Source organism: Melospiza melodia, chromosome 1 (assembly GCF_035770615.1).
Source record: "Melospiza melodia melodia isolate bMelMel2 chromosome 1, bMelMel2.pri, whole genome shotgun sequence".
Lineage (NCBI taxonomy): Eukaryota > Metazoa > Chordata > Aves > Passeriformes > Passerellidae > Melospiza > Melospiza melodia.
In genome coordinates, this window is record NC_086194.1 from 121,174,930 (window position 1) to 121,202,706 (window position 27,777).

Genomic DNA, 27,777 nt, shown 5'->3' on the forward strand with positions numbered 1-27,777 from the left:
ATTTATCATAAATCTATCCACATTTACTTCACTGCCCCTTATAAAGAAAGAGTATACCAATACACCTGGCTGCAACGCCACACTAGCCAAAAAAGCAGAGAATGCCAAGGCAGCTTTTCTGACCTCAGCCTATAGCAGGGAACTCACTGATGACTGTGCATGCCAGCAATTAAACCTCATGTCTAGAAGAGTGCAAGTCAAGTCAAAAATATGCTTGGTTTTAAGAAGTGCTGCTGTTGAGAAAAGAATTATCTTTTTTCTCACATTGAGAGTTGAATCTGTGGACAACAACAGAACAGAACAACAGAACTCAACAACCCAAGAGTTGTTTGTTTTTTTATTTTATTTTATTTTATTACTCTACCTAATATAGGATAGACATGTCAGAAATTGGCTGAAACTCCCCACAGGACAGAATGACTGCAAAGAAAAAGAAAATCTGTGTCTTTTCCATCTGTATCAGCTCAAATATAAAGTCAATCTCCTCTGGCCAAGCTCACATCCCTTGTTTTTGCTTTCCTGAGAACTTGTATAATGAAGTTTTATTAGCCCCAATGTTCACACAGAGACCAATTTAGGCCTTCACACTTAAGTAGATCAGAAGTGGTCAGGAAAATTTTGTCAGGGAAAGAAGACAGATAAATAGGGCAAAGTACTGGTTGAGGGTAGGGTTCCCTTAAAGTCTTGGTCTAGTTCCTATTCCAAGGATCTCAGTGAGCTGAGTGAAACCCTTTTGAGCCAGGGCCACTCATGAACACACATGCTGCTATTTGCATGTGAACATAGTGAAACAAAATTCTATTCTAAAACTTTCTAATAAGCCTAAAAAGAGTTGTTTTTTTATTTCTAACAACAACAGCTTGAACTTGAGCTGTGTGTGACCTAAAAAGAGAACTGAATGTTTTGCTTTTGTCTTTTTTGTCCTCTTCCCGAAGTGCCTAGCTCTGCTGGTCTACTCTGGTGCTCTAGTACTACCACCTTTCCCTGGCAATGTCTGAGCACTACAAGTATCCCCACACCTTTTTTCTGATCACTGGAAGTAATTTTAGCAAACCACCTGACAGCTGAGTAGCCAAAATTAAGTTAGCTCAATGCTTACTTTATGGGAACAATAGATGGACATCACCAGACTGGGGGTGCCTGATATTCCCCCCAAGGATGACTGATGTTCTGAATTGAAATTTTATACCTCTTTGTTGCCACAGAAATTAATTGACTTAAATTTACGGAGTTTTTAAAGACATAATCAACTCACTAGCTTTTTTCTTTTCATTTTTTAATTGGAGGCCATCATACCTGAACCTTTATTTGTTTTGTTCTGTTCTGCATTTATAGAATTTTTCTTTGTGGTTCCCATCCATGGATACAATAAAATTTGTGTATTTGGTAACCAGTATAAAGAAACTGAAATATTAAAAATGGAACTGTATTCATCATACGGGAAATTACCTTTTAGAAAACTGTCCTAGAATCACGGGAAAATTTTAATTTCTGCCTATTGTTTATATACTAGACAGTTCAATGCCAAAGCTTCTCTAGATCACAATCTGAAAGTCCCTCATAGACCTAGAATTTGCTGAATTTAAACTATGTGAAAACAGACAAAAAGGACAGTTTGAATAGAGTTCAAATAAGTTAAAGTTAGATGGGAGATTTATCATCATAAACAGAATAAATCTGCTGAAATGTGTCCAAGTCAAATGGGGACACAACTAAATAAAATCAACTTTTCAAAGTAAGTATCAGTTTTTGAGATTAAACTTGAAATTTACCTTGTAAGAAATATTAAATCAGATGACAAGGAAAACAATAACCTGTCAGTTTTATGATATTAATCTCGAAGAAATATATGAAGGTCATTAAGGAAAGAAGATGGTTGATGGCCATGCAATAATACTCCCTCCAAGAATTACATAAATGTCTTTGTAGTTGGTGATAAAGAACAATCCTGATCTTTGCTGACCTCTGGCTTTGCCATAGATTTGTATTTGCTACAAATATCACGTGATGCATCAACATGATGTGTGCACTAAATGTATTCCTTAACAATGGAAGAAGTGAGATACATAAAGACTCATGTAAGAATATTAAAATGATTAAATGAGTGAGAATGAGGGAAAAGCAGACCCCCATTCTCATTGCCATGAAGGAACAGTATCCTGATAATTTGAAAGGGCATTGAGGATCAAGGAAAATTAACTTTCAGGCATAACATAAATAAAACATTTGCCTCTGTGTCCTTCTACTACCTCTGATTCCAGCAAAATACTTCTCCCACAGCAATAAAGAAAATTAGGTTAAGTTTTAAAAATACAGAAGCCCTGTACTGTAGCCAAATTAAACTATTCCAAAATACACTGTATTTGCAACTCATTTAACAGTCAGCAAGTTTGGTCACTGACATTATAATTTGCTAATAATGCTTTTCAGTATTCTTAAGCCAGCCACCCAACTTGTAGTCCAATGATATTTATAACTCATGCTGGGATTTTTTAGGTTTGGCTTTGTGTTTTTTTAAGCTGAGAAGTGGTGACCTACTGATAATGTTCTTCCTTCACTAGTAAACAGAAGATTAGGATTTAGCTGATGGCATGGGATGTTTTCCCCTAAAGCCAGAGTAATGGAAACACTGCAGATGTTTCAAAGTCCCACAGTAAGCATGTGTATCAGCATTACACTCCTTCCCTTTTCCCCTTCACTAGCGAAAAATTACCATGGACAGGTTCTGAGAGAAATGCCACATGCTCCTGCTGAGCCAGAACACAGCACCCTCACCCTCTGTATTTCCTAAGTACATGAAAGAACTGGTGTGTAGCTATCAGAACTGCATTTCCAACCTCTGCTCACAGGCTCTCAGTTATGAGGAGGACATGACCCCACCACCCTGACAAATGTCCATCCACTGCTAGCACAGAAATGTTCTTCTGAGTGTAGGAGCAGATAAAAGTTGGGTGAATTTTCAGCATCCTTCTGTCACAATTATACTTCAGTGTTTGAAATCATCAGTATCTGTGAGAAAAAGGCTGTTTGATCAGGTCACTGACACAGCTGTACCTGAATTTCAAGTTTCTGCTCTAAGACTGAAGGTGTGTAAACAAGGGTAAGTCACTCCGCTGCTATACTTTCAGGTAGATCATGACATGAAAAGCACAGATACACTCAAGGAATATTTAAATATCAAATGATACTTCATAACTGGTCTTGAAGGTGAAGAATTATGCAAATGCAGTCACTACTATAACAAATAATCTTAGATAAAGGAAAAGCAAGCCAGTTAGAAGTTATGGAGGGAAGAAACATAGAAAAAAAAAACGCTATTAAACTTGCTTTAACCTTTTACAGAAAAAGGTAGGATACAGTTCTCTGTTCCAAGACAGTGGACCTAATTCTAGATCCAATTTTTTTTCCTCATTTGTGTTTTGGTTTTGGACACAACATTCTCCCTGTCAGAACCTGTATGGTTCTGTAGACAGGCATAATTTTTTTAAAGGGAAAACACACCACCACTAACACTATAATTTGGTGTATTCCTGATTTTGTGTGGCCCTTTCAGCACCATTTTTCATGTAGGATTGTGAGACCTTTATTGATCTTTGAAGTAGGGTTCATATTCATGTATTTTAAATATGCACTGTTTTCTTGGTCTGATGTTTTAGTGTGTGAATAGATATGATAAACAGACAGTCTGCACTTTTCTGCAAGCACAACTCAGATCTGTACTATGGTGAGTGAGGGCAGAGAGGAAACCCACTGATTACAACCTAGGACAGCTGTCTAAGTCTCTCTGTGTACAACCACTCTTTTAATTTCCAGCTACTCGATTGTGAGCAAATGCCCAAGGTTTGGTAAATGCACTGAGGTCAAATGAGTTCCTTCATACACCTATCTAACTTTTCCTCACTTCCATGTGCCGATGAATCATTTTTTCCCAAAAATGGTCTGGAAAGAGGGAAAACAAACTTTCAACACCAAAATTCCCCACTGTGGCAAAAGCATGACAAGTCCTTTAGTGATATGGACCTATTCCCCTGCTTCAGGCTCAGCAGCAAGAGCAGAGAGGAGGGAAAAGCAAAACACTGAGTGCAAGAACAGACTTGTGGCATTGCTGCTGACCATCCTGCCAATGAGATAAATCACAGCCCACTGGAGTGTGTTCTCTGGAAACCCTAAATCCCATAGAACTGCATGAGTATGTGTTCTGGCAATAGCAGTTCACATGAAATGTGTATTTTCCATGGAAATCTAACTCAGACCTGTGTTACTATAAAGAACAGCTGAGTTTGTAGCACTTGTAATGTCAACATACTATTTTTTGATTAATAGGTTTTCAGCACTGTACTATGTATTTATGATTTGCACCTTCACAACCTGCTACACTTCTCAGAATATTTCTGACCAGACTGAATCTGTTTACACATTTTGACTGTGTTACATACATCTGTACCACTTCACTTTAAAGGACAGAATACCAAATGTACCACTGTCTTTAATTAAATACTGCTTATAATTTTTTCCACCTAGAAAATGTATTAGTAATGCAGGTATGCATTTGGTTATGTAAATGTCTTAGAAATTTTTACAGAATGTGAAAAGACAGCAATTTCAGCACTGTCTAGTTCTCAGAATTTTAAACAAAGGATTCTCCTTAGATTGACTCAACATTTTTCCAACTTAATAGTTTCAACTGAAATGATTTTATGTAAATCAATTTTGAGTGGAATAAAGATACTTAAAGTTATTTGATTTCTTTTATACTTTTCTTTATTAGATGTGAAATATTTAAGACATAATATTTAGTTGTATAATAACGGCAAACTAGGATGATAAATTAATTTTGCTATACATGCTCCACCTATATAGAGAATGGAAATGTTAGTTCCTATATTGCAAAACTCCTGAATCTCACTGATATATTTTCTAACTTGTTATAGACGATCACATTCTTGGCTATAAATTTCATAAAAAGAAATACTTACTACTGTGCACAGTCAATCAGCTGATATTCATTTGACCTCTCGAAGCACGCCTTTACACCTTCATCATCCCAGAGCTTTTTTGCATGTTCAAAGAACTCCTGAAAATTGGAAATGCAATAAATCAGAACATTTCTCAAATTTTTCAATCCCCAATCTGCACTGTTCCTTCCCCCAACCTTCATGCTTTATGTTTGCAAAATGATAATTACAGACTTAAAGAAGAAAAGCTATAAGCATTTATTAGGAAAATTGCAATAAAACATACAAAATGGCTGCCGAGAGTTTCCAGCACATGATATATAATGAAGGCTGCCTTCAAAATTCATGCCAGTCCATATATAAAATTTACTGTAAGTACAAAAGTTACCTAGAAGAATGTTCACTTCATTTTTAACTGAATTTTTGCTTCTGTCATGGAAATGGCATAAAAGTGATGCAAAAAGCTGCTCAGCTTATAAACATTAGCCTTCCAGAGAAAGAACCAGCCTGTAACTTTAAAAAGATTGCGCAACTTTTCCTGAAAAACACAACTTTCCACTACTTGGTGTTTTCTCATGCGATATAATAACTTGATTGCAAGACTTTCAGAGTCTTTGCTCAACACAGCATCCTCCAAAGAGCTGCCTGGCAGAATGTGCTTTTCCTAGCAGCTATCCCAGGCTACCCAATCCAGAAATGTCTGCAAGCAAGCTTAATTCAGAATTATTTGAAAGAGGAACCAAAGCTGTCCTTGGTGCCAGTGAAGCCACAGCCACACATGGGCAGAGAGGTAGGTCCAACCCTGCCTGCTGGCTCCTTCTTTTCCCCAGCCCCAGCTCTAGAGACTCAAGGGTCCAGCTTGTTTTAAAGCTGGGAGTCCATTTTATGTTTTATCATTACTGGTAAATGACACTGTAACGGAGTTTTTCCAGCCACATCGTTCTAAATTCAAATGAAGGATGTTTAGATGAATTAGTATTTCCTTTATTATATGGCTCTTTCCCCCCTTGAACAAAATTGTTAAAGCAATACGTCAGCTCAAACACAGAAGTTGTTTTCTTAACACCTCAACCCTGCTAATAAATCAGCGGAGTCCTTTGGTTAGTCACAAATTTGTGAAACCTAACAAACTGCTTTTCCACAGTTCAATTTGGCTCTGTGTAAAACGGGTGTAATACCACTATTCACTTCATGATCCTGTCAAAATTTTGCATAAACATCTAAATTCTGAAACTTTTCTGAAATTGCTTGCCAGTCACTCCCCATATCTTTTCAGGATGTAAAACCTTTTGCCTTTTTTTCCCCCCCAGCTATACTATGCACGATGCAGAGAGAGAGAAAATTCCATTCTTTAAGAAGTTTTGAAAATGTTAGAGAAAAGAAGATATTAAAGCAGAAACCTATGAGAAACCTTTGCAGGAAGTCTTGGATGAAGAGAAGAAGCAAACATTATATATACAGAGATGCTTATACTGCCCTTGGAATTTATTTCTTCACTTGGGGAGGACATGATTATTTAGTCTTTGTTATTTTAATTACTTATATAATTGTTGTTTTAAACACTGCAGATCCACCTTTTGAAGTGATGCTACAGCTATTATAAACTCTCTGTTCCTACAGCAGGAAAAAAGCAAAACCAAGCTGAAATAAGGACAAGATATCAAACTAAAGTAAAAGAGAAAGCGGACACAAATAACAGAGAGAATGACTACAAGAAAAAAGGAAGAACTGGAAAAGCCAAAATGATAAATACCACGGAACATTCCTCAAATATGAAGCTTATGCTTGATTGATACCTGGCACATCAGCTGAATGCCTCTCACTTGCTGGCACCTTTGGCCAAAGAAAAGCACTGCCTTCTCGGTGGATGGAGCGAACTGTGGCTCAGTGTCAGGGCCTGAGGCAGAAGGGGCCAGCTCTCTCCATCCCCTCAGATGGGAGCAGAGTCCAACTCAGCCCTTCTTCCCGCAGGCACTCGCTGCTACAGGTGGCTGCCTTCCCCTCCTCCTCATCTGGGGGTGGGAATTCCCACCCACCCTGAAAGCCATCTCTAAGGAGAATAAACAGGTAAAAACCATTCCCATTCAGCCCCACAAAGCCTACAGGAAGGGGAAGGGATGAGGAGGAGGTGAGTGTAAAGGTATCCTTTTCTGAAGGGTGGCATGGATTGAGAGATCAGCTGAAAATATAATTAATGAAGTAAATAAACAAACAAACAAATAAATAAAGTTGCACAGCTATAGTAGTTCCTCACTACTGCCTTTACATCCTCTGTATGAGCTTTATTTACTCTTAAAAATCTCTTCTGAAAAAGAGGCAATCTTTTCAGCTCAGCTTCTTGAGACCCTACAAATACATTGTAAATACAGGGTTTCCATATCATATGCTTCAAATATTTCCACCTGACCATTATGTCTCAAAGCAGTCTATTTAAAATGACTTCCAGACTTCTAGTCCTAAGCAAATCATATAAAACAGAGCAAATATACTTCCCTCATTAAAATGTACCAATCTACTGCAGAGGAGTACACTTGATTGCAAATTGCCTCCCACACAGCTAGCTACTCGATCCTTCCTTCCCAGGTGACTAAAGCCTTCCAGAAAAATCCTGTTTCATTTCAAGGTGCCAAGTACCACGATCCAACTTTCACACTTGTTTTTAACCCCTCTCTTGTCTGCTGTAAGTTCCTCAGTACTTTTTCTGCTCACCTGCATAAGGCCCCCCATTGCAAGCACAGAGGAGGATTCTGCATATGGCAAACAGATCTGGATGCCAGCCCTCTCTCCATCACAGGACAACATCCACACAGCAGTTACCATGTCAGCTTCAACCCCTGCAATCAAGCCCCTTTTGCCTGACCAGCCTTCCAACAATCATTCCCCTCAATCCTTACAACTCATTGCTATGAATCCCAATGCTTGTTACTCCTTCCTCCTTCCTCCCACCATGGCCACGTTGTGGCCACCTCAATGGCAAGCAGGCCCTGGTGTGGCTTTTGGGCTCTGCCTGCCCTGCAGCACCCCCCGGGGGCTGCACTGTCCTTGGGGTGGCAGCCACAGTTGGCAATTCCTGTCATGAAGAAGAGCCAGGACAATTCAAAGAACAGAGAATTCAGCTTTGCTCCAGCTGGTAAGGGGAGATAGACTAAAACATTATAAAATGTTACCTTAGGTCAGGAAAAGTTTTTAAGAGTAGGCTGTGACTGTAGTAGCTTACATTCTGAGTTGGTCAAACTAAGACTTAAAGGTGTGACTCCTGGAAAGTGGCTTTTCAGTTCTTAGAAGTCACAAGCCAGGTCCTTTGAGAAACCTTGACTGGGACAGAATAAAACAGGGAGATGATAAATCACTCTGGTAATCTGATGCACTGTGTTTGCAAGCACATGCTGCTCACTTCTATCAGATCAAAGCCACCGAAATCTACCAAAAATATTTAGCATACTGAAGAGAACCAGGAAATAATGTAGTGTGGTTGAAAGCAGAAAACCACCTATGTCATGATCAAACAGAATAGTTGCTTCAACCAAACTCTTTCTTAGGGACGGAGGCATACAAAGAGTGGCATCTATTAATATACATATAAAATAAAGCAATCTATATATTCTTAATTTAGTATTTAAACCGGAGTATTAAAGAAGTAAATGATATTGCTTTAGATCTCATGAGTTACAGGTGCCATGAATTACAGGTACTTTTTACATTGCACACATTAATTTACACCATTTATCTAAGAATTTATAGCAATCACTAGACCATATAAAACCTTGATGTGATATTTGGATGTCATCAAAACGAAGATGTGACACACAACACCTCAAATATTTATTAATATGGAACTATTTGGAAATTTTCCACTCTTCCTGAGACAATCCAAAACCTCAGACCTGCATTCCTGAACCTCCTTCTCACTAGCAGATACATTTTGCTATAAATAATCATACATCATCCAAAAATCATGAAGAGCTAAAAGCAGGTTAAAAACACCCTGAGCTGATATTACTGATCTAAACAATAGGCTATTTTTACTGTGTTTTAAAAGGTCTTGTAAAAATATTTTTACTCACCTAATTCAGGGAAAAAATTTCCTGATTCAATGTATTCCCATACATAGCATTCCAAGAAAACAATACAGGTAACAGATGCAATGTAATACAGCCAAGCCTCAGGGTACTGTTTTTCAGCTTTGTCTTACTAGAAGTTACAGCCTGGTCTAGAAATTCCATTTCCCTTATTTTGGAAATAAACTTATTTATTGGTAGGTTACCTTAGAAACCTCCTCCCCCTTATAACTCCTACAAAAAATAATTCAAGTAGCTAAGGAATGGACTTAGTTCACTTTTCAGATACCTAAATGTGGAATAAATACTATTGATGATTAAACAATTACGTACCTTCATGAACATATCCTTATGTATTTTGGAAAAAAAGAAGTTTTCATCTAACAAACAGTTTTGTGGATTTACAAACCACAAAAGTTCATGTTAGGTCAGGAATACAATTTTTATTCTACTAAGATTCTTTCTGCCTTTCTTCCGGATGGAGCATACATTTAGTAGCTATCCTGATGTCACCTTCAGTCTCCAGAAAGTGGAATGTAGAAGGCTCCATCCAGAGCCATATTTTCTACTTCTGTTAAAATACTGTAAACATGGAAACAACTGCTTAGATCAATGTGAAATCAATCTCCCTGAAGCCAAAATTTATGCTCTTTTTCTCCTAAGCTTCAGGACTGTCAGGACTGTAAGACAATTTCTCATCTGAAACACAGATTAAATCTGTCTGATTACCTGACAACCACTTAAAGAAGTGGCAAACGTTACACATTTTCATAGTTCTGCCATTGTGGGTGTGAAATGAAGTCATCACTTCTATTCTGAATTTCAGTTACTACTTTTTCTCTTAAGTACTTAACCAAACAAAAAAGTAAATCACAAAATGCCTTAAAAATCCCCACCTAACACCTCCCCAACTCCCAACAACAACTGCTGTGCAGGATGATCCAGAGAATTAATTCACACAGGAAGGCAGGTATGTGCCTCCCTATTGAGCAAGGTACTTGTACCTCCCAATGCATAGCGCAGGGCTTATGTGTATATATATATATATATATATATATATATATGTACACACACACATATAGGCAGTCCCAGTCTCCCATCTATGGAACCATGGAAACATTTTGTGGAATAAAAGAGTGACAACTGATGGGGAAAACTGTAATATCATAAGGATGACATCCAGTGGAGTCAAATGAAGGGTGTAGAGGCAAACTACCAGCAGGGCTTTCTAAATGTGGCATGTTTGACTCTGCAATTCAAACAATATCCTTTGAAGCATCCTTTTCTGTACCAAATCTGAGGACAAAACAGAACTGGATCCATCAGCCTGCAGCCCAAGTCCCAGAGCATGACAGCAAACAGCAGGATGCTGTGCTGGTACGGCAGAGGACAGACAGTAACATGGTGTGGCAGAGGCGACTGGGAGGAAGAACTCTAACCTAGCACTTTCATCTCCTCCCACAGAGCTGTGAGTGGTGCCCAGGGGAGGACCAGAGTGACTCCATCGTGGGTGATGGGAAGCTCAGCTGAGCTCCCCCTCATGCTCCAGAAAACTTCACAGCTCCTGGGGCTGTGCTGCCGCCCTGGCACACGCCACAAATCTTATCGGTGTTTCAGTATTCTGCTGGGTTTTGCAGCACAGGTCTTGTAAAGTAACAGAAGAATGGCAATTTAAAAAAGTTTATATTTGAGCCAAGTAAACACCTGGAATTCAATATCATGAAGCAAAAACTACTTTTGTCAATCCCTGACTCTCTTGCAAGCCTCAAGTCTCTACTCAGTGTAGACAGTCTCCATTTTGAGAGCCTGACTTCAAGCTTGAATCCTAACCCAGCATTTAACTGAGGTGGCTGTAAACTGATGTTCCAAGAAACCCACAAGAGACAGCGAGTGACAATCTGCCCCAGTGACTCCAATTATTACTGGTTTGCTCGTACCAAGTGCAGCAACTAATTTTCTATTAAAATTGCTCTTCATCCCCAAACATCTACTGAGTGCAAATGCAGGCTGTGTCAACAACAACAACAAAAAAATTAAATGGATTTAATGACTGGGTGAAGTACAAGGTAAGGCACCCAAGAGAGAAGGAAACCTGCTCAGCTACCTCTTCCACAAACAAGCACAGCCTCTTGATAATCAGCCTCTTGTTTACGAGTTAAAAGTGTCCCTTATGGCTCAGTCAGCTCTCCTTAATCCTTTATGAAATGTTCTGCCTAACAAGGGAGCTGTTTTGCTGTAGGTATACAAAATGCAGCTGCTCAAACTCCTAATGCCCGTGATGAAGACAGGCAAACAGTTACAATTTAAAAACAAAAGCAGAATACATGACTTGAATTTCCCCAACAGCAGCACTGTCAAAACCTTCATTAGCACCAAAGCAATAGCCCAAGAAACACTGCGATGACGTTGTAGGGAGGGGTGGCCAACTGGCACACAAGGACCATGCTCTACAGTAGGGTTCAGATGTTTCTAAAGAACCAGCACTTACAGTAGATTAATTATACAGAAACCTTTAGGAAAAGTACAACCTCCACCCCCTGCAAAGTATTTTCTGTTGTAATTTGTGGGTGTGCAATAATCAATGCAATTACTCTGCTAGTTAGTGACTCATTCTGATAGGCACAGCAGCAGTTTGGCCTCTAACCCTCCTCCAAAACCTAACTTCAGATCTGTCTAAGAGAATTACAGGATAATACTTCCAGATCTACCTTTATTCATTTTCATTGGACCTATTTTGCCTTTTTTTAAGGCCGGGCGCAACAGTTTTCAAGCATAATCAGTCTGCACTAAGCATAACCTGAGCTCATTAGAGCTGAACATGGGAGGATGGGAAATACCGCCTTCACAGAACACAGCCTGTGTTGGGGCATCTCATATTCCAGGAAAACAAAACTAGTACATTATTAACTCCTAGGAGAATCTTATCTGACTTGCAAGTATAAGGGAAGAAGTTGGGGCAACAAACAGCATTTATAAATGTATAAAAGCACATAGCCACCACATGCCCCTGTGTAACACCACTAGACAAAAGGCATCAGTTGTGGAGCTCGCTGACAGTGCTCACAGACCACGCGTGCAACCAGCACAGATATATTCCACATCCCTTTCTTGAACTATTTCTGTGACTTCACTTTTAAGCTCTTACTCTACACTAAATTTCCAAGAAGTGTGTGCAGTTGAGGGATCAGCCTGATCGCCCTAGCAGTTCTATTTCTGCCTGCTGGAAACATGTTCCATCTGCCATCTTATTTTACAGAAATCAACAAGTTCAACTTTCATAGATCACAAAACTCATCTGCAAGGTCTGAGAAATATATTAATACATGCTTCAAACTTGTATCTGTCAAGCACTAAAAAAATGTCCAAAAGGTCTTTAGATCATACTAGCAAAAATAATAACATGATTTTGTGCTTTCGTAATATTTTGAGGCGGTTTGGATAGGATCGGCAAATAAGAATACATTATAAGTCTGAGAACATTTCCACATTTTTTCCTTCACTACCTGTTAAATACTGGAGCTTTTTTCTGAGCTAGATAACAAAGCTTTTATCATACTAAAACTAAAAACCTCTGATTCAGTCTTCTAGTTTCCATTTTAACTGGGTACTTCAAGTTTCACTCTGTTCAAATCCTTGAACATTGCTGCCTACCTGCTATTTTAAGGGGCCACCAAGCTCTCAACTAAGAAAAGAAGGAGAGATAATTTAAGCAAATTACTTATGGTATATAGTACCTAAAAATGTGTTGAGGATGGAAAGCTCACACCCATTCTTTTCCTTGAAATCATGGTGGCTTTGGAGAGTCAGGACCTCTCCCTGAATGTACATAAAAGCTCTTAATTAAAAAAACAAACCACCTCTCAAAATATTTGTGAGAGTAATTAAAGGTGCATTACACAATCCTACAACATTGCTACCCTTTGTATTCCTGAAGCACTTGCGAAAATAAAAATGTAGGAACTGTTAAAATTCCCTCAAGCAGAATTTTTTTGTGGACAACAGATGATAACAAAGCATGAAATTAATCTGTAAGTACTGAACAAGATGCAAAAGGAACAAAAAAAAATATAATGACTTGACAAAAATTGGGAGCAGGTGATTTATCCCTGTTATCAAAATGCTGCTTACACAGTTGTCTTTTGTAGAGCACTGAGCCTTGAAACTGGAAAAATTACTGAAAACCACATAATCTGTATGTCACCTGTACTGTACTGGGAGAGGTTTGCTTGTTGTTTATTTACTGAAAGCAATAATGGCACCATGAAAGTGTACAGATTCTGTATGCCAAAATTTATTTCTTAAACTGACTAAGTAAGACTAAACAGAACAGAGTCCGTGTGGAATAAAGGATGGCAAATCAGCCCACAACACTTTTGTTACTGCTTCTGGTTCTGCAATCATTGAACTCCTGGGCCTTTGCAGTGAACATCATATTCAATTTTAAGTCAATCTAACATCCAGTCAGTGAGTACGTACAACCCACTCTGCAATCCTTGACGAAGGGAGTGCAATAGAATAGAGAAGTGCGGCTGTTAGACATTTATTATAAAATAGTAAACTTGAGGCATTTCATGGCAGGAAATATTACCAAGATTTTTATTCTCAAAACACTGGCCAACAACAATAACTTACATGCTGTAACACATCAAAATTGGATCTGAATCCTCTCTGATTATAAATCTAAAGTAGCCTTGTATTAGATCACATTTTGTATTAGTTGCATAGTAGGGTAATTTTCTATTCCATGCCACAATATATTTGGGCACAAATCAGTACAAAAAATTGGAGACCGTCCAGTGGATTGTTATTTCACTGAGTAGTGAAAATCATGAAGTTAATTCTCACCCGCTGCTTTGAAGGGATAAATCTAAATGTAGATTAAATGTAACTTTGCCACCTTTTGACACTGAGCACCTGACTGCAATGCAAGTTGCTCCTGCATGCTTTCCTTACAAGTCTGCCTCTGTTGTCATTACTCAGAGGGTGAGGACTCCCCCAAAGAAGACAAACCAGTGGAGTACAACGCTGAGGGGAGGCAGCTCTTCCCTGCTCCCAGTTCTCCCGCCCTGCCCATAGGGAACCCCTGCTGCTTCTGTAAACACAGTTTCAGAGTGAAGACAAGCGTCAGCGAGCTGTACAAACACAGGACTGCAGCCTGTGATTCTTCAGAGTAAGAAAAGTTTCTGCTACTCCCAGCTTCAACTGTTTTCCTAAACCAGTTTTGAAGGTCATACATCAAGGAACTATTTCATACCCTAATATGCACTTTATTATTTGTAAGTGATTTCCTACCAGACAAGTGGTTTGAAAGGACAGGGAACTCTCATTTCCTTTTATAGATTTGATTCGGAAATAAATGCTGGCAACATCACGTGACAAATGGGCAGCATCCACAACTTGAGCAACTCTCATAATTGGATCAGAAAGTAATGGAAAAGCCAGTCTGCTGCTGCCAGATCTATTTAGTGTCCTGTTCCTCTGCCCAAGTTTTATCTAAATTCTTCAGCATTATCTCTCTTCTTTTGACACTTCATCCTGTCCTTATCCATGTGCAAAACCACACTAACTTACTCATTCTTAAATATTTATAACAGTAGGAAAAGGCAATATTATATATCTTTATTATATCTCTATGGCTAAACTGAATTGAGTTTCAGGAAACTTTTTCCTCTAATTAACAACCACAAGTATAGATATATGTATATGAGTAAGGATTTCCTATGAAAAGCAAAAATTTTATTGTCTTTTCTATCTGATAGCTGTAGCCTTTTAGAACTGTTCTGGGAAATGACTGGATAAAACTGCATGAACTAGTAATTTTGACTATCTGAAAGTAAAATATTTTAAAGGAATCCCATAGTTTGAAGATGTGCTTACAACATTTATGGATGCAAAAAATCACTCTACCTTATTATTCAGTAAGATTAAGGCACCTTAATAAAACTCTGAGAAGTAATACAAGTAAATGCAAGTAAATCTTGGCTGCAATTTATATAACTTTCAACATTCTTCTAATGCCAATTCCCGCAAATCTACTGCTGAAATCAGCCTTTTCAGACTAATTTAGAAGAAATTTAGCTAGCAACTTCAGAAAAGTAAACTTTTAAATTCCTACTATTTGGTTCTCAATTCTCATTCTGAAGAGTACATAATTTTCAAGAAGTATGATAACAACATCCCATTATGTACAACATGGAAAGAAGGTATATACAGTAACAAATGAAATAGTTAAGGCATTCGAAGCTAGGTATTTTTTGTTAGCCCCATAAATATTTTTACCACTCAGAAGCTGCTTAGAAGTCAACAGAAATGTATATCCATAGGCATAATAATCTGTGTCTTTACAAACATAGATGACTAGAGACAATGTACAACTTGTGGATGGGAAATTCTGTTGGAATTTCAGAGCGGAAAGTCACTAAGGGGGCCCAACTGTTTGGCACGTAGATGTTTCCAGGGTACCTAAAAAAATACTTTATAGAGCCTAAGGTAGTTTCTTCCCTTTCTTCTCAGTCCTTTATTTAGTATTTGCTGCAGGATTATTTCTCCCTTCAAATGTAATCTAACAGGAAAGCTGCTGATCAATATTGTAAACAGATGATTAGTGTCTTGTGAGTGCCAAAGAACTGCTAATAAATCTCAACAAATGATGCTGGAACAGGGACGTGAGGTAAAATAATTGAATTGAGGGAGATAATAAAACTAGATAATTCCTTCAGTTTAAAAGGCAAATATTGCCAGAACTCCTTAAAGAGAAAGAAATTATTTACACTTGTCTCAGAAATGGTAGGAAATCCATTTCTTTGTATTAATTAAAATCAAACTCCCACCAACTACAGCACTGCCTACCTGAAGTAAAATAGAGAACCTTAGAGTCTGAGGTCATTGATACTGAACCCTTCCAACCTGCAACAACCAAGCTGAGACTCCAAGGAGCCTCCCTGCACCTCCTCTCCCTTCTCTTTCCTTCAGGTACTACTTGGCTAAAGAGCCTCCCAGAGCCACCACAGGGCCATCAGCAACCTCTCTGCAAGATGAGTGGTTGCACATGAACAAAAAGGACCTGCCTGATTTTGCACCTGGTGAACAAATTTAATTCAGCTGGATCTGGAGAGAAAACCTGACAGAAATAAATAACTACTTCTAGCAGTGACCACTGTGAATTTCTAGGGAAACTCCATTCCAGAGACATTCAGCCTTTTCAGAGCTCTTGCCTCCTGTGAATGACTGAAAGAGATGGCTGGGCAACAAAAGCATACAGGTTATTCCCAACTCTTGAAGTATCTCCTTGAAGAACACCAGGAACAGGTGCATTGTAGACAATAGCCTTTAAGCAACCATGGATTTTTGAGAACTGAAAGTAATTCATCAGCAGTAGTTACTTTTAATTAAACAAACAAACAAACAAACACATTCTAGACAAGCTCTTCTTCCTCTCTACCTGTCCACTGATCCATTGTTTATTAGTCCATAGCTTTTTAATTTTTCAACTGAAAATACACTAGCAAGGGAAAGAGCCTTTTTCATTGATTTGATCAAAGACTTTTGGCAGTTAAACCAGAAAACATATGTAAACACCAGAAGTGAAATTCTTGATCAGTTGTAGCAAGTCCAAAGCTTAACACTGCGAAATAATCCAATATCTACATTCAAAGCAAACAGTAAACATTTAAACACGCAATGGAAAAGCTGTCTGTTTCTGGGGAGAAAGGCACTGACTTGGAGAACTCAAGACTCTAAACAGTACTTCGATCTGTCACACTTGGTGTATGACACATTTGGTTAAACATAAATGCTTTCTTCATATGGAGCTGTTTTTTTTTTTTTTTAGCTGTGGCTTTCTTATCTACCTTTTAAAGATTGGGGTTTATTTTTAATGCAATATAATTTAATTGAACAAACATTTGATATACATTTTTAATCTATTAATGCAGATAAGTTCATGACAGATTCAGCGTGTAAGATGAGGAAATTCGTGTAAGAGCTTTGCTTTTCAGGATTTGCCTTCTACAGAACCATATCTGAAATTGTTTATGCTACAATTAAAAAGGCAACTAAATAATAAAGCCTTTTGCCTATTATACTTTTGCGAGTGTAATAATTTTTCACAAAGATTTCTTTACATGAAACTGTAATAAAATGTGAATAAAGAGCAGAGTGATCGTCACAAGAGAATAGTGATCTACAAACCAAAGTTTTGTGACTTTTTTATTGAAAACTAAAGGACACTCACATCCCCTATACAAGGTATGGTTTTTGTTGCTCAAAATCAAAAAATATGTTAGTTCCCTAACACATTCATTGCCTTCTAGAGACCATATTGAAACATGAAAATAAGCAAGTATTTTAATTCACTGGCTCTTCAATGCACTGTATTTGTACAATTTCTACTTCTTGTTTCCCCCCACAGCTGAGTATTTAGCACTGTCCTTGGGTGTCAGATGTTTCCCACACAAAATGACTGCACTGAGCATACGTAGGCTGCAGCAAATCTCAGAAAGGTTAGAGGATATTTTGCTTTTGCACCCCCAGGTACTTGGTGCAATGGGACCCTGATGTTAATTTGAACCTTTAAAGTGCATAAACTACTGTGCAAGGCTCCAGTGGCCATCAGCATCTTCAGACATCCCAGATGGGGCAAGGGCAAGGCTTTAACCTGTCCTTTGCTCCTGGTGAACAGGCAGGCAGAACTGTACTCTCAACACAGCCTGAGCAGGCTGCTGCTCCCTTGAACAATTAATAAAAGCATAGACAAAATGCTGGCTTCATAAAACAGCATTTTAGTACAACAGCAGTTGCGCTTCTGTTGATGGTGACTGGTGTGGACAACTAGGAATACTTTTTTCTACACTTTTAGTAGAAACAAGATGGCAAACACACTGCCACAGCTGATTAACAATAGCTACAGGATCCATAGAGCTACACCACACAAGAAGATGAAATGTAGGTCTGCAAGCAAACCTTAAAATAGCATAAATAAACATAGTCCAATTGCCAGTAATTGATCCATGATCATCTTGTTTATGATACACTTTTAAATCACAAGTCAGTGCTAATAGCCCCTTGATGCACAATTATTATCTAGTTCATTACTACATATACTTCTAATGGTATGAGCTAGTAAACTGCAAGATATTTATTATCAAGAGAATACTGAAAAGTCATTTTCCCTTTAGAAGCAAACAAAGAGATAAACATATCTGTTTCTACTGGAGTAAACTGGCTAGCAGGATTCAAGAGACATTTCAGGTTTTTGGTAAAGCAACAGGTAAACAACAGCAATAGTGTATTGCCATTTTTCAATTATATAAATCATAAAGACTCATTCTAAAAATCAAAGATTAGATAGCTAGCTGAATTGATTTAATATATTTCACCAAATATATTAAGTGGTTCCTGTTACTCCAGGTAAGCTGACTAAACCAAACATTTCCAAAAGGAAAATTTAATTAAGTTCCTAAAAATATGGTAGAAAATAATTTGCAACAGAAGAGGACAACAAAGGTATGATGGAATATCATTAAGTAAAATAGCTATCTTTGTTAGGTAACAACTATAAGAGTTGATACATTAAAAAAAAAAAAAAACCAACAAGAATTTTCATAGCAAAGTTATAAACAGTTCTGTAGGTTTTTTTTCTTTCCTTAGAGACAGATATGAGTTGTATATCACAAAGTTTTGCTAGATTAATCACACTTATCAATGTGTGAGAAATTCAAATCTGTGAATAGCAGCAGTGTAAGAGCAAAAACCTAATATGAAAGCAAATATTTCATAGGAGTGAGCTTCTGATAGGTTAATTTCATCATTCAGAAAGACAGCATGATTACAATGGTGGAAAAAACCCTTAAGTCAGAATACCTATTCTACCTTGATAGATCAATGCAGATACACTGCATTCATATGCTATATGAATTTAAGAGATGTAATTTAATAGGCCTTACATTTTCAGATATTTGCTCCCTGTGACTAGAACAAAATGGTTATTAAATCTTTTGGTGAAATTGTGACATTTATCAACCTCACTCATCAGTTTTACATCATGCGATTTAAATTTCATATTTATACATTGTTTTAATATATCAATATATAAAAAATTGATCTTTCTTAGATTTCAGTTCTCAAAATATATCTCTTTGAAAACATAATCCACAGCTATCAGTTTTTAAATGTTATTGAACTGTGTATCTGATTGCTAATTTAAATCAAGAAATTCTAATGGCAACTTATAGAACAATTAAAATATTCTTCTGAATATACAAAATTATTCTCCATTAGTGCAGTACAAATCTGGTACACTGCAAACTGCAGTCAATCCTCTGACTTGGAAATTTTCTGTTTGCGGATTTACAGCCACATCAGCAACTTCCAGCTGTAATTTACTGCTATAGATACTGCATTCACATGTAGAAACTAACACTTACCTGCTCATAATGAAGATTTCCAGGAACAAAGTTGGAAAACTACAGATAATCTAACATACCTCCCAGAAAACAGCTGCTGTGTGGCCGTATCACTGGATTACATGTCATAAACCAGATATAAGACTGTATGTCATAGACCATAGATGTAGACACATTCATCTTTGAGTTCTTTAGTTAAGACATTAAGTCAACAGATAAAGTATTGAAATCTGAAAGTACTTCCCTCAACATTCATATTTTGCTACTCATCTTGGGCTTTAAGAAATATCAGAAATGAAACGCATTGTAAAATGAAGTTAGCACATCAATTTGCATATTCAGCATCCAAACTGCTCTTCCACATCCATTCAGTTTCAGCACTAACATGCTAAAAAAAGTCTTTGAAGAAAAGCATGCACTTTATTTGTGGATGCATTGACTTTTCTCTAATGGTTTGCAAAATAGACCGGTCACCTCTTGCCTAACTCAGGGCTCCAATGCTGCCATGCCAAACCACTGAGATGTCTGAGCCAGAGGATGACAGAGGCCGTTCCTGGCTTTCCCTGGAGGCAGTCACCCACCCCTCACATGGAGCAGCTGCATGAAATGGTCATTCTCTCCCTCTTGCCAAGGGCCACTGCCCAGGAAAGGCAATGCCCAACACAGACACCCTCCCTGCCACAGTCTTGGGGTGGGAGCTCAGCTGGGCCAGGGTGAGAAGCAGGAGAGAGATGGAGACACCACTGGGATGGGGTGTCCAAGCTTTCCCTGGGCACTGCCAGTGCTCAAGAAAACCACCAGCTGCACATGCACAGACTATGCTTTAACTGACTTGGAGTTAAAACTTTTAGCAGAGATAAGCCAAACACATCACTAAATAGTGGGACAAGAGATCCCATTCTGTTTGGCTTTACAAAACTTGTCAGAATTCTAATGATGCATGAAAAAATATCTATTTTTACTAAATTATTTAAGTTCTACACTGATATCCCATGGAAAACAAGTGTTTTCCATATCTCTTTCTAAGTATAAACAGTAAGAAAAACTCATGTGTTCTTCCAAAATTACTCAAGCACAGGTCACAAAGTACTTCTGCTGAAACCGAAGCATGTCATAGCTCTAGACTTAATCATTAAGCTCACTTCAGATGGTTGCATTTATCTGGGACTATATATCTTGCTTACATCACTTGGAGAGCCAGGGCAAGCATCTAAGAGAGTCCAAAGAAAGAAATACAGCATGCTTTTGCCTTTCCTTCAATAGTTTTATTTTCTCTTTGAGACTTTTGTTTAAAAATTATTTTAAAAAAAACCAATCAGTCTTACCTAGATCACTGTAGAATTATAAAAAGAGGGAAAACCAGTGTGTTGCTATCCATTTTATTAACTATTCTATGTTAGCTGAAAACGATTAAATATTCTATTAAGGCATCAGTTCCAGTGTTCCATCTTACTTTTTCTGAACAGTCTGGACCATGCAGTCTATGAATTTGTCATATTACTGTTATGATTTTTTAAGAAATGGGGGATTTTTGTAACACTCCTATATCAGTATTTAACATAAATAATACTGTAATAAGCCAATCATGCTGGCAGAAGTACAGCACACTACTGGAAATACCTGTTTTTGGAGGTGATTTGGATTGAGCAACTGGGTAATGCTTTGGACAGATATTATTCAAGTCCCTATTGGCACATTTAACATGAGTAGGTCAAGTATATGGCTAGATGCTGTGTTATTTTTTGCAATTCAATAACAGTGCAAATATGAACTGGGAATATTTCTCCCCTACAAACATAAAAAAGCAATTATAGCCACATCAGCATGAAAAAAATATGAAGTACGCTGTGATTGTTGGTTTGCCTGCAAATTTTCATGCAATAATCCTAACAAACTACCTAAGAAAGTTTCAAATGTAGCAATAATGGCTTTTGGAGGTGATCTGGAAAACAAGTTCTGCTTATGAAACTTTTTTTTGTATTAAACTTCATCTATTTGAGCCAGATTCCCCAAATCACTGAAACTATGGGCAACAGGCTAATGAAAGGGAATCATAACACTTAGGACTGTGGTGTTCTAAGACAAAAACAAGCAGCTATTGCCAAAGATAAATCAGCTTTTCTAACCCAAACATCCCGGGGAGTGGACGACTGCCTAACGGGGATTTCGCCTGACAAAAGGTGTAGCAGCTGTAAAGGACAAGGGTAGGCAGCACATGTGACAAAGAGAAACAGCAAACAAGGAAGGAGCTGGGGGAATGATTCTTTCCTTTCTGGAGCATAAGCCACCAACAAGGACAGCAGAAGGAGAAGTAACAACCCTAGAATCATCTGCCTTCAGCTGAGCAAATCCTCCAGAACAAGTAAGAACACGTGATGGGAACGTGCCCACTACAATGACTGTTTTAGTCTAGGTCAGGTTTTTTTCTATGCTAAAAGTACAGGTTGTGGGGAAAAATCTTCTTGGATCTACAGATGCAATTTGAAAAATTGCCTGAAGAACGTGGCTGTACTTCAATTTAAATCAGATGCAGCACTCTCACCTTTAGAGAAACAGACATCTTTGAAACACTACTCAAAAATGTGCTTAGGTTCCACGCTCAAGCGGCACTGAAGTTTTGAATCAGTAGCATATTTCAACCTCCAGAACATTTAATTTCTCTCCTATTTGTAAAGCTCCTATGATATGGTTGAGATCTAGCCTATGACTAGATCCTTTGTACCAGAAAAGAGACTCTGACCTTCCAGTCAAACTGTAGGGGGGAAAAAGAAAAAAAATAAATCCCTGAACGTGTCCTCAGGAGGGGAGTTCCCTCTCCTTATCATGCTAGCTCTCTCACAAGATACATTTTCGATGTGATTTTGATTTCACTTGATGTACGGTTAAAAACCAGCTTAAACCAGCTCTAAGGAGCAAATGGGAGGTTATTTTCATTCTAAATTGGTTATCTATTCCACTATACAGCTAGGAGGAGGAGGAGAAGGGAGAGTTTGAAAAGAAATAAAGCATTCCAAATAATGTGATTAGGAGAAAAAGAATAAAATAAATATTCCTAAAGGAAATTAGGCGTTTTAAAGAGAAACTTTCAAAACTTGAAGGAAAAAGGTCAGTTTTAATGACTAATTTCTTCATTTGACAAGAATTCACAACCATCACAGTTAACCCTCTGGCAATTATAAAAAGGCCCTGACTGATGCTCACTTGTGAGTTCGACTGTATTTTGCAAAAAAATATTACATAAAAGAGTGATTCTTAATTATTTTTCTCTGGCAGTTTAAAATTTTTACCTTCTTAACTGGATTTGTGATATCCTAGAGATCTCTCAATCAACAAAGAGTTTCAATGTGGAAAGTTTTTCACTTGAGCCACACCAGTGTGTGAAACTCACCTAAAATCTGCACCAGACATTTTGATTATTTTAAAGGACAGGGGAACAAGTATGTAAATTTGGTTATGATGGTTTATCTTCAGATTTTAACAATGTAAAGTAGTGGGGAGAAAACAAATGAACAGTGAGAGACAAGCAAAAGCATCTCAGAATATGTAAGGAGTGAATGTAGTCACTGAAAATTTTTTTTCCTTTTTATTCACAATTTCCAATTGGACATCCAATTAATCTGGTAGAGAATGTCATAACTCTGCTTCTTCAGTGATAAAATAGGAGAAAATTTGCAGTAATTAAATAGAGAAAATAAAAAAATTGTAGACATTCTGTGATTTCCAACATTTATCATGGAAGTGAATCTTTGCTCTGTAAATCAGCCTCAGCACCTAAGCTGCACCCTCATAGTAGCTATGGGAAAAGTACTCCTGGGACCCACTGGTCCTCTGGAATTAGTACGGCAGGTAAGAGGAAGAATGGTGTTTGATCTTCGAGATTTAGCACTAGAACTGTCCTCCAGTTCTTCTATGGTAAAGTAGCAGAAAAGAAGTGTTATTAAGGAAAGCACTCCAGTAGAGAGAGACTAAAAGGTCCACATTCATTTCTGCTATGACTCTTAACAGTGTTAAAAATCCCAACAAACTCAAATATCTCTACCCATAGTGCTCTGCTCTCCCTGTGCTGTGGGGTTTTTAAGGAAGCATTATTTCACCTTAGCTCACATATTTTAATGCATCTCCATTTTGTCATTTGGGCTTTAAGGTATTTTTGACTTTCTAACTTGTATCATCATTAGTCAAATTAAAAAATTATCCTCGATTTCGTAACAATAGAGATAACAGAGAATGACTTTACACAATAGTCTGTTACTAATCCAAAAAGCCAAAGCGTACCTATTATGCTTTCTTTCTACTGCCAAATTTTATCTCACTCCTGAAATACTAATTTAAAAATATTCCTTAATTATTTAACACTGAACTATTTTTCCCTTTTGACTTGCCATCTCAAAAGTTAGAATTATTCAATACAAAATAAATCGAAATTCAGCAGCAGCCAAAAATGACATTTTTCTCAATTTAGTAACATCACCACATGCGAAGAATGTAAGCAATATCTTGATTTCTATACATACTTGCAGAAAGACAAGGCAAACATTTTGTAAAATTTTCACAGAATACTCAACCCAGCAATTTCTAATCATCCTAAATGAACGGCAAAAATGCATTCAGTGGAATGTACACATGCTTACACAAGTAGATTATTATGAATGCTATCGGTAAGATTGATAATTTGCAAATGATTAAACTGCAAAGATAAATAGAAGGTTGATTTTTATAACTTGATTCTGGCTTTGCCTCAAAAGATTGACGAGGAGCTGGTACAATTGTCAAATATAGTCATGAATCCCCATTTTAGGCATCTATTTATTTCAACAAAATTCCTAAGAGATACTCCGTTTATAAGAATTAATATTTTCTACAGTCAAGGAATTTTGAAACTATTCTTTATATGAACACAACTTATTTATTTTTACTCAATTTCTCGAGAAGTCTTGAGACTTTATTTATGTAGTAGTTTTATTTAAGGCTATGTTTTTCTTGAGATTCAGAAAAAGGAATGCTCTTACATTTTTTCACATTATCCTCCCAGCATACCCTAGATCCAATGCTCACAGCTTCATCCTGAAAAACGCACCACGATGATTCCACCTCCCTGCAGAGATGCTCTTTTACTCCTAATTTTCTAACTTCTCTGTAAGAACGAAGTTGAGAATTGTTGTTTTTCACGCCGCCCTTTGCAAGTTGTTACAGTACTTAATAGAATAATAGTTGGGACTATGGAATCACGTATGGAAGTATGCAGCACGTCAATGATTACAAATCAGCACAGCACATCAGCATCCAGCCATGCAGCACAGCAGCCAAGACCCCACCCTTTTCCAACCAAGGGCCCTGGTGTGCCGGCTGTGGTTCTGGGAGGAAACTAGCTGAGGGTGAAAGTGTTTTCTAGCAAGTGAAAGGGACAAAGAGCGTGATAGCTGACCTTGTTATTTCCTGGTTATTGCTCTTTGTGCTGAGGAAATAGGCATTTTAGCAACATCAGCTCAAGCGAGCCAAGATTGTCTCATTTTTAATGGATTAAGATAACTTTCCTTATAGAGCGACCTTTGTTTTCTGTTTGGACAGCAAAATGACAACAACATGAACTGCTGCTGTGTTTGTTCACTTTTCCAGCAGCAAAGTTTTTTAAGATACATGCACTTTAAATTCCAGTACGTACGTCTTAACATACATCACTTAAGCCTACACTTAATATCTAAACTAAAGAGAATTCCTGCAAATCCAGTGAGTTGGTGAGCCTGTCAGTCCTCTGGGAAAAGAGATATCTTGCTTTGCCCTCTGACTGAGAACCAGGCAGAGCAGAAATCAGAATTTCCCAGATGAGTGCTCTGACTGTCTGCCATGGAAGCTCTCCCTGGCTGCACATTTAGCAGACAGTTTTGTTAGGAAACTCTCTTCCAAGTTTTCTCGGATTATTACAAACTTTTGGTTTCAATTAATCAGCATTTCCAGACGAAAAGCTGCTGTACTGAAAAATTAATGAGCAGCTGTATTTATAACAACCTCTGAGATGATACTTATCAATTTTGTAGTTCTGACCAAACAGTTAGCTGTGTACTAGCAGCTAACTTGACCACTAGAACATGCCCTCCTCCCCTCCAAATGCACTTAGGACTTAAATCAGTAAATTATTAAGAACTTTAAAATGTTACTGATTCAAATAAACTGTTCTTTCAAGAATGTGTGTTCTCACAATGTTGATGTATTTGTGTCATTATGGAAAAGGAGAGAACTACAACTTCAATATCAAATTGGTAGTTTCCTCATGGCTGCAAAATAAGGAACCTCACACAAGAAGATAACCACTGTGGTAAAGACTTAAGATATATTTAGAATTACCAAACTGTACTATTTAATTCTGTAATGTTTAAATGCAGATAAACTGTAAGGGAATCAAATTATTAGAATGCTTCATTAAAAGATATATACTTCTTGTTGCTACTGTAAATCAAGATCCACAGAAGAATGCTTACTCAGTTTACTCACTTGACAATATAAAATGTTTATTTCAGATACAGTTAGCAGTATTTTCTGATTATGCCCAAAGGCCTCTGTAAATACTGAAGATAAAGCCGAAACATAACTTTTTGTGGACTTTAAAATGCCATTTGTGGACTGTCAAAAGACCCACTGAGACTGTTTTAAAGCATTCATCCTTCTGCTGCTTTGAAAATTCAGGCAAAAGCTCCTGTTTACTGCAGCAAGAAGGGAGCAATGTAAATATGGACTTAAAATACAATTGCAAGCAAGAATGGACACCTCCACCCATGAAACAAACCCACCTCTCTACACCTGCAGCTCATGAAACCCACTATTTGTGATAGGACTAATTCAAGGAGAAAAAAAAAGTAGTAATTTTAAAATATCACTTCAAAATTAGTGATGACTGGCACACAGATAAGACATTTTTATAGAGTCCTATCCACACTGAATATACAGTAATTACCTGGAAATTGGTAGGTGCTTTACATGAGGAACACAAAGTCACTACAGTATTACTTTTCCATTATTGCTACCATGGACATGGACAAGCACAATCCCTGGTAAGTTGCAACTTCATGTAATACATGCATCCTGATGTTACCATAGGAAACCAATTCCTTAAGCCACAGTAATCCTTTTAAACTAAGCTAAATCGGGTTATAGTAGCTAAGTGTAGCATGTATCTCTGAAACATCTGTCCTCACACAACTTTTAAATATATATTTTAATTATATATTAAATCTGTATATTCAGAAACATGGACTACACTACTACAAAACCAAAATCTGTCCAACATGCTTCTATGGAAAAAATCTTTCTAAGTACAAATATTTATTCTTACACTTCACTTAAGAGGAAAGAAGAAAAAAATTAATATTGTGCCACGGCACATAAAAACACTTGCACTTTCCCATATGACTGCCCTATCAAGACAGCACAATGTTTCCTCAACAGCTGAATTTCTAAAACCAAATATAGGAACACAAAGCCACAGTTTCTTACAAAGGTTTCCTTACTACTAAAATAGCCTTATGCAGCAAAATCATGTCCAGGTTTCAAGTGTCCTCCTTCAGCTGCAGTGGTATATACTGTTTTTTTATGAAGTATTCTCAGAGCATGCACTGTCTGCACGTGCTGTGACACATAGTGTGACACATAAGTTTAAGTGACATCCAAGTCTAAAAGGAACGCCCAGTACCCACACAGAAGATACCAGCTCAGATGTTGTACTACCTGGAATATGTTGTATTGAGAAAACAAGGAAAAGTAGAGAAGTACCATGAAAAAAGCCCAGTACTCCTCCCCTTTCCCCCAACACACACACATACATACACAAATAAAAGACTTAATTTATTTTAGAAAGATTCAAGAGTATTTCTAAAAACTCCTTCCTATCCAACTCCTCTCTGTTCTGATGGATGTAGCAGAAAAAAAGCACATATATGGTTTTGCTTTCATTGATCTAACTGCAGTTACCAGACTGAAGCAATTTTTCTAATTCCTAATCTTACAATGTTTTCTTAAGATCCCTAACACAGATTCCCTTAACCAACATGAATACATCATCTGATTTTCAAATGATCCCACAGAGTACTCCATGGATTTCCGTGAAAAAGGGCTATTCAAAGCAATACATGATTTCCCTATGTTTTCAACTTCCCAGGGAGGTTAAACTTGCAAAAATTTATGCTCAAAGCTTAATATTTTCTTTTGCAAACTGTCACAGTTCAATTTCTGTGAGTCCTAATTTCTTAAATGGCTTCATACTTGATCACACCACATCTGTACTCGGCCAATAATGTTACAACAAACAGAATGCAAACTGAGATTTAAGTTTCCGTTTTAAAGAGAAACAATACAGAATTTAGCTCTAAT

At 37.5% G+C, this 27,777-nt stretch overlaps 1 protein-coding gene across 3 annotated transcripts in view; it reads right to left on the minus strand.

The window, feature by feature from the left end:
* Positions 1-27,777, minus strand: part of GNAL (G protein subunit alpha L) — a 179,306-nt gene that overhangs the window by 49,537 nt on the left and 101,992 nt on the right. For all 3 annotated transcript variants that reach the window (XM_063165867.1, XM_063165875.1, XM_063165884.1), the window contains exon 5: positions 4,977-5,074. In XM_063165867.1, the coding sequence (XP_063021937.1) occupies positions 4,977-5,074 (98 nt within the window). The remainder of the gene's footprint in view (positions 1-4,976; positions 5,075-27,777) is intronic.